The sequence below is a fragment of the Poecile atricapillus genome, chromosome 2 (assembly GCF_030490865.1).
Source record: "Poecile atricapillus isolate bPoeAtr1 chromosome 2, bPoeAtr1.hap1, whole genome shotgun sequence".
In the NCBI taxonomy this organism is placed as follows: domain Eukaryota; kingdom Metazoa; phylum Chordata; class Aves; order Passeriformes; family Paridae; genus Poecile; species Poecile atricapillus.
The window spans coordinates 142,445,649-142,454,281 of record NC_081250.1 but is presented as its reverse complement, the minus strand read 5'-3'; the positions used below and the strand labels follow the sequence as shown (position 1 = coordinate 142,454,281).

General features: G+C 45.3%; 1 protein-coding gene across 1 annotated transcript; it reads right to left on the bottom strand.

Annotated features, from left to right (window-relative positions):
* Position 1: 1 nt before the first annotated feature.
* On the bottom strand, positions 2 to 7,372 carry RNF139 (ring finger protein 139). Its single transcript, XM_058830483.1, has 2 exons — positions 7,000 to 7,372; positions 2 to 2,052 (listed from the first exon to the last, which is right to left on the bottom strand). Exons 1-2 carry the CDS (start codon positions 7,178 to 7,180, stop codon positions 242 to 244), a joined length of 1,992 nt encoding a protein of 663 aa, XP_058686466.1. The 5' UTR covers positions 7,181 to 7,372; the 3' UTR covers positions 2 to 241.
* Positions 7,373 to 8,633: the final 1,261 nt, after the last annotated feature.

The following is an 8,633-nucleotide window of genomic DNA, read 5'->3' as shown; positions in this document are numbered from 1 at the left end:
AAAACGTGAAAACATTTTATTCCATGTACAATAATGTACATAATTTTAAGGTGGTCATGAAAAAGACCAGCAAAAATTAGAGGTATATTTACAGTAGCACACACCACAGTAAACAACCACCATTCACAGACTCAACATTGAGATACTGCTGTTGTGCTTAAGTACAATAACTACAAAGTGATACTTTTATTCTGTTGAAGTCAATCTTGAACAAATACCTCACGGCTTAGTAAAGGACATCCTAATCACCAAGAGAGTTAGAGTCAACATTAAGAGTCTCATTCAAGTGCTGTGCCACACAGTCACCATCTTCCTCATCACTATCAGAACTGTCATTATCTTCATTTAATTCATTTTCAGCATCAGCAGCTTCTTCTGCAACCCGTACAGGATTTTCGTTTGGTGCTACAAACCCGTTGTTGTTAGATATATTGGCATTTTCTTTGTCCTCAATATACACTTTCTGATGGCACATCGGGCACGTGTCCTGAATGTACAGCCACTTCCGAAGACAAAGTGCGTGAAAATAATGGTTGCATGGAGTAATGCGCGCAGAGGTGGTGAACTCGTGGTAGCAGATTGCACAGACATCATCAATTTCATGTAACCGAGCTCCTTTTACCTCTGGAAGCGAGTTGATTTTCTTCACAGCAGTTCGGCGGTTTATAAAAGTCTTCCAGCCATTCTTGGCTTGCAGGTAGATGTTGAAGTATGCGTGGAGACACATCATGCAAGCACGAATCTTGCTTCCCGATTCAAAAACCATTGTGTAAGCTCCATTTCCAAACATGATTACTCCAAATATAAACTCAATAATATTGCCAGTTGAGCGAACATAATAGACATAATCATCAAGTTTTTCCCATAGCACATTATAGTAGCCATCAATCATAAACAATATATAAACAGTGATAGAAACTATTACTTTTAGGCAAAGCTCTACACAGAATGCTGTGACTGCAAAAAGCCAAGTATTTAGTGCATAGTGGTGCCAGAGGATGTAACTGAGCAGAACTGGAAGAATGAAAAGGCAAGCGGAGACAAACAGTACAGGGAAGTGTCTGCGGAACGATGACACATGGGAGGCACTGAGAGACATCAGCACGGGGTCTGTCATTCCATGGATAAAATGCAGGACTGCGGTCAACAAAAGGCACATGTTTCGACTCAGGCGAACTAATCGTTCCTCTGGTTTCAGTCCACTTAAACCAGTCTGCAGAGCCAGAATGAAAAACAAGACAGGTGCTACAAACCCAAGCCTTTTGTCATCCTCGTCAGTTGATCCAATGAAGGCCAGGATACCAAGTCCCAAATAATGCGCTATTGAGGAAATGACGGCACTCATGCCCAATACAGTTAAAGTAGAGTCACACCCACTTATGATCAGGCTGCAAATCAGTTCCCAACAGCTATCCCATGAAATCAGGAAGAATTTTTCTTCCGTGTTGGTTTCAGCCATCTTTACAACATATGTTAATACCACAGCTTGTGCCGTAAGTCTTGTTAGCCAAAAGACACGCAGTACAGCTGGAAAACGAATCCTTTTCCATGTATCTTCCATCAATAGCTGTAATCCATAAATACGATACATGTGCCTCACCAGCAGATAGACATAACGTACCGAATAATAGAACCACTTCATTTTTGTAACTAAAATGGCTGTGGTATTTAGTGTCAGAACTAGGCCTGAAATAAAAACAAGTACTTGCCGGACATTTAAAGGTAATTCAACAATCAAGCCAATTACAGGAATCAGTATATCCAGGATGATGAGTTGAGAGTATATGGACTGCATGTTTAGCAGTGTAACATATCCAATTCCAAAGGTAAGCTGAAGGATGGAAAGTGCCATCCATAGCGAAGGTCCTTTATGTGGGAAGATCTGAATTCCAAATGCAGCTGTGTAGTAGGCACTGTAGAAGTTTATGTGCAAAGCAGCATAATAATTCACCAACACTGAAGTTGCAGCCAGCAGAAATGCTGAGGCGATCATGTAGAACTTGAAAAGTGCTCGCTGTTGTAAAACCAGAACAACGCTGGATACAAAGACACCTAAAACCAGATTGAAATCATTTAGTTCTCAGCAGAAGTTCAACAACAGATTTTACTCTATCAGCTTTGGAGCTAAGTTTATTTAATGTATCACTGCCCCATTAGTCACTTGTAACTTTGCATTACCAATGTTGCCCTTGTCAGAGAACTGGCAAGAGGATGACTTAATCTCTGCATTTAACATCTGTCCACTACAGCTGTGATGCAAAGCCACTGCAAGCCCTAAATCACCATTATTAAGAAGTTTGTTGCAGTTTTAGACTATAACAGTGACAACTCACAGCCTTTCAGCCTTAGTCCTGAAATCCAAGGGTAGACAAGTTCTAAAAATAAACAAAAAACCTCCAACAGATAGAGCATCACCTTTATAAGCAAAACTAAAAAGAATAAATGAATAAAATTTATTAAGTCCCCCAATTCACTTGAACAAGGCACTCAACTAGAGCCGTCCAAGCTGGAGTACTAAAGATAAGCAACCAAAACACTAGTTAAACTCTTTAATGGGAAAATTGTGAAAAATTGTTGTAGTTTGCTGTGGGGAAGGCACTCCTATTTCCATTCAGTTTGCTTTTATTTCTGGTGACAGTGGTGACAAAAGCAACACGAGAAGACCTTTCATAGTATACAGTTTTTGTGCACAGAATCCAAAACTGCACCAATTGCCTCATTGCCAATGCAAACTTGTGTCTTGTTAGAAGTCAGATTTAGGCCTTGAAATTCCTGTTTTCTAACCTCTCCCTCATATTGACCATGACCACATCTGGACCATGCCCAGGAAGTCTGCACCTTCCTATGAGAAATCCTATCAGAGAAACTGCAGTATTGGGAGTTTGGGATTACATGTCCCTGCAGTAAACTTCAGCAGTGTAATTTACGAATTCCATCACTCTGCACTACATAGGTAAGGGCTCTGCCCTAAGAGGTGTTAAAATAAATGGCACTTAGCACGAGATTCATTTCCTTAAACAGTTTTTTTTTCAGGAAACACACTGCCTTTGTTTTGGACCTCTCAATCAGCTTCCACTCTATGCAACTGCTTTCTCATCCAAACCAGTTTGGAGAGATTTTGATCTCTATTGCTTATATTTAAGTTGCTTTCAATCTCTGTACTAAACCAAATGAAATCACCAGTAATCCTCTTTCTGCTGGTGGACAGCATCAGTCTGACAATTGTAGTTTATGTTGTTCTAAATCTGCCATAAACAAGTGTTTAAAAAAATTTAAGCTACAGTCTCTTGATCATGCGAATAAAATCTTTGAAATAGTATTTGATTCTACCAATAGTGTGGCTAATGCTTGTCTAAAGAAAAACAACAACAACAACAAAACATACACACACACACAAAAAAAAAACCTCCAAAGCCTGGAGGATTGAGAAGGGAGAGGATCAACATGAATCAACTGCAAAGGGCAGGCTACAAATAAAGTTATTGATACACCTGAACAATATTCCTTGCCAGTAGCACTGATTGATATAAACACATTCTCCTTAATTAATCATTAACCTGGTAACCTTGTGAAGTGGACTGAGGAAAAGCCTCTATCAGTCTTCAGAAAGCCCCTTGCACTGTAGCTCAGTTCTTCCAGGAAAAGCTGAATATTGGTTACATGCAGCACTTTTTACAAAATAAGCTTGACAGTTGCCTTGTCATTTTAACCACCACAAACATCTTTAGGAAAGCCAATACGTATGATGAATTTGTAGCATTTGTCTTTTCTCAGAAGTCACAGAAAAGGCTCACATGCCTGTACAAGGTCGTTATTTATGTAATTCCGATCATTTGAGCCAAAGGAGATGCATTTTGCAGTAAGCAGGCTGCTCTGAAACACGCCTTAACAAAACCTATTTTTGTGCCTTGCAGTGGCAGTAACAGGCCTGTATTTAGATACTGCAGGTCATCTTAAAACACTGACGTTTCACATGCAAGACACATCTCTAAAAACAGTACAACGGTGAATCAATAGAGCTTGTCCTACTGGTTCCTCTAAAGAGGGACTAACAAAAAGTACAGCATATCTCTATTAAAACTTATGGGGAAAAGTCAAGACTCACTGAAGGAGTTTAAAAAGACCCTAAGAGGTAACAGATCTCAGAAGGGGCAGTGAGCACTCCTTTCCCACATCTCCATTTATGTCACTTAGTTCATCTCAACACGAGAAGACTTTGCCTTGCTCTGTGCCCAACCCCCTTTGCCCTCCAAAACAGTAAGTCTTTTTTCATTTTCCCTCTGCTAGGAAATGCTGCAGTTCCTCCTCTGATAAGGTTTTTCTCTCTGTTCATATTTACTGTTTCTACCTGTGCCACCCCATTGCCAAGTGTCCCTGTATGGCCTCCAAACACAGCACTGAACCAAAACACACTGCACTTACTTTTAAAATAATTTCTTGTGTTACAATGAATGTCTGAGTCTCATTTTTTTTGCTTTAATTCCTGAAATTTGTCAGCATCTTTATAGCAGCCCACTACTTAGGATTCACTTTCAGTCATGTGCAGGGGACAATCACTTTTACACATCAGCATTTCATTCATGTGGAACTGCCAAACTATTTTTCCCTAGCTCCAGTAATTCCATTTACTTCCACATCTTTCTGCAGACTCAAGTATTTATAGTACCCTTCTCAAAACTCAGTGTCCTCACTGAGGAGGGACTGCTGTCTGAGGTGACAGTCACACACTCCTGGGGGTGGTGGTTCTGCTGGAATTGAGATACTTAAACCCAGTGCAAAGATATGATAGGTAAACATTGTGCTGGGGACAAAGCAAGGTTAGTCAAAAACGTGAAAGAGAAAATGTGCTCCAGCTGTGGAAGTTGGTTCTGTGCCAACTGTGTTCTACAGTATAACTATTTACTTGCACAGAAAGTGATGGAAGAATCAAACCAAGGAATCTTGCTATAAAACTTTATAACCCACACAGATCTCTATTAGCATTCCTGAAGAGCTGTTTTCAGAATATTTTTTGCACTGTTTAACATCACCCCCAAGAATCATCAATCTCTCCAGAGCTTCAATCTGTACCTGGTGGACAGGCTGTCCGTTTATCCTGTACTACTGTGCTACAGGAAAAGCTTGGATCAGTACTGCAAAGTCTGCAAATGGTAAGTAAAAGGACATTTTCTCACTATTAAAATACAAAATGATCCAAAATAACTTTATCACTTTCCTAACAGCAGCAAAAACCCAATCCTGCAATCCTTAAATTCAGATGAGAGAAAAACAGATGCGAAAGCACTCAGTTGTCTGAACTACATGGAAAGTGTTTAAGATCATCTTTAAATCCCTACATTCAATTCTGGAAAACAAAAAACACAGAGCCCTTTTCTAAACGTTCAAGATAAGTTTCTTGACATAAAATATTCCCAAAGGTTTTTTGCAGAAAGCAAAAATTACCCACTTCTTCCCCCAACCCCTTCCAGAAAAGTGTTCTTATAAATGCAAATCTCAAAAGTGGCTCAATCTGTTAGTCCCAGTACCACACTCAAGGGACATTATTGAACAATACATCCACCATTCTCATTTACACAGGGGTTAATTTCAATGCTCTTCTTACAGCATCTGGATCATATGATGAAGGGCTCCTAAAATTAAATTGGTGAAGCATTGAAATGTCATTTTTTAAAAAAGGAATTATCACTCTTAGCAATTCTGTAAGAGTTCAACAAAAGGTCAAGAAAATGGGAAGTAGGGAGGAAGAACCCCTGCTCCCCATCCTGGAGCTGCCAATACCCGTGGCACGGCAGGCAAAGGAGGCAACTCAGGATCTCCTCAGCATTGTTTCTCATGTGAGCAGAGACTTCCCCTGGAACCCTTAACCAAAGCAATAATAATAAAAAAATAAAAAATATAACAAATGTAAAAAAACAGAACAAAACACCTGCTGCATTTTGTAACCTCCTCCCTTTGCTCTCTTCTCACCTGCTGTCTTGCTACAGGTTATTTTTTACTTTTCCCTCCTCTGCTCCTCGACTTGTGTGATGCAGTCACACCACACTTCTCCCTGTGCACATTTCCTTTAACCCTCTCTTCTCTGCTTCCTGCCCCAAAAGCTGTACCACCTATTTCCTTCCTGTTTTATTTCTACTATAAATATCAAATAAAACTTAAAATCCATCTTTCTCAAGTCTGAAAAAAACCCAAATAAAACCTAAACAACAGCTTGGTTTGTTTTGTGTTCTCCTTCCTGCCTCAGGATCACCAGCTCCGAAATATGATACACAGCACAGTACCACCTGTACAGCAGTTCACTCAACGGGACTCCCACCAAGCTGAGGCTATGTAAGAACCCAAATTAACAATACTGAAAACACTATCACGTAGTTATACCAGTGACTTTCATCCTTCACGCAGAGGAATCAAAAAAAAAAAAAAAAAAAAAAAGCTTGAAAATAACCATTGGCAAGTTTCACGAGGCTTCTCTTTCCTCTGGCAACCAAATACCTGGCATTTCTGAACTGCTGTTGCTAAAATAAGGTTTTAATAGCGTATTTCAGGAAAAATTCACATTATCCAAAGAGTTTTTTAAAAAACCACATGAAAACCCTGTAGTCACTAAGTCCTTCCGCCTTGGAAGCCCCCAGAGTAGGGGGGGAGGCGGGTCACAGCCCCGAGCCCTCGCCGGGCACTCGCACCGCTACGGGGACAGGAGGAGGCGGAAGGAGCCGGGGATAGATCGGGGGGGCTGAACCGGGACCGGAGAGGGGCAGGAGGGGCCGAGGTGATGATCCAGCCCCGGCGGCCGAGCAGGGGCTTGGAGGGGCAGAGAGGAGCCGGTGGGGACGGGAATCAGGGGCGGGGGAAGGGGCGAGACGGGCCGCAACAGTAGCAGCAGCCAGGCGGCGGGTGAGGGGCGGGGAGCAGCGGCGGCCGCGCCGTGCCCGCGGCTGTGAGCGGGGCTGGCGGGGCACGGTCCGTGTCTCTCGGGAGGGGGAGGAAGGGAAGGTGTCTCACCCAGCAGCCGCAGCAGCGCGCCCAGCAGCGCGGCGCTCACGGAGCCGCCCGGCAGCGGGGCCGAGTTGAAGATGGCGTCGATGAGGAACAGGCTCGGCACCCGCAGCGCGACCTCCAGCCCGGCCCGCAACCGCGGGCCCAGCCGCAGCTGGGGCAGCCGCGGAGGGCCCGGGGCCGCCATGCCCTGCGCGGGGGGGCAGGCGGGCCGCCTCTCCCGCCGCTGGAGGAGCGGAGGGGGCGGGAGTGAAGGAAGGGAGGGCTGAAGGGAGGGAGGGCGGCCAGGAGCCGCTACCGCCCCGCGCCCGCCGCCCGGCGCGCCCGGCTCTCCCGCGCCGCCGCCTCCATGTTCCTGCCCGCCGGCCCGGGGGCGGGACCGCGCCGAGGGGGCGCATGCGCAGCCCCGCCCCGGGACTGCCGGGGTCGATTGGGTTGGGAAAAGCGCGGAGCCGCCGGAGCCGGGCCGTGACCGGGCAGCGCCCTCAGGGCCACAGCGACCCGTCTAGTCAAACACTTCCAGGGACCGTGACCCCTCCACTTCCCGGGGCAACCCATTCCGACGTCTAATCAGCTATTCTCTGAAAAACTGCCTGATGTCCCCCCTAAACCTCCCCTGGCGCAGTTTAAGACCGTTTCCTCTCATTCTGTCGCTGGTTTCCTGGAAGAAAAGACTGACCCGCACCTGGCTACAACCTCCTTTCACAGTTGTAGAAAGCTATACGATCCGCCTTGGCTCTCCTTTTCTCCAGGCTGAACACCCAGAGCTGCTCCTGGTGCTCCAGAGCCAGGTGCCCCAGCTCTGCTGCCTTCTCTGGACACACTGCAGCCCCTCAGCGTCCTTCTGGAGGGGCCCAGAACTGGACACAGCACTGGACACAGGCGTGAGGTTGTGACTGCACCACTGAGTACCAAAGGACAGTCCCTGCCCTGGTCCTGCTGGGCACACTGTTCCTGACACAAAGCTGGGCACACGCTGGCTCAAATGGCAGGATGGCAGCGGGCCTGCTCCCATGAGTGCTTCGGCCCCTCGTGTCCCTGAAGTTCCCCTAAAGCCCAACCTCATGACAGGAAACCTCTGCCAGCCATGAAGAGGTGTGTTCCTGTTGCAGCCCTTTGTCCCCCATCCCACATGCTTCTCATGGCTTCAGCTTTGCCCTGCCCTGTCCAGGGATGTTGGAGCATTCAGTATCGTCCAGGGCTATCAGGCAGTTTTGCAGCCTGAAGGACTAAGGGCCTTTAATCAGAATTCCCAGTTCTCTTGAGGGGGGTGCACATGACCTGTCTTAGCCAATGCATGACCATAGAGAAGGGTCAGAGGAAAAAAGGCATTTTCCTGTCAAATCCTTTCTCCTTCCTCACACATTATCACAGAAGCCACAGATACAAGGACAATTGGAAACTTCAAGCTGACTTGATTTTTCGTTAAGAGCTGTAGTGATAGTCCAAGGAGTAATGGGTGTGAATTAAAAGAAGAAAAATTTAGGATAGACGTTAAGAAGAAAGTTTTCACTGTGAGGGTGGTGAGGCACTGGAATAGATTCCCCAGGGAGGTTGTGGCTGCCCCAACCCTGTCAGTGTTCATAGCCAGGCTGGATGGGGCTCTGAGCAATCTGGTCTAGTGGGAGGTGTCCCGTGGT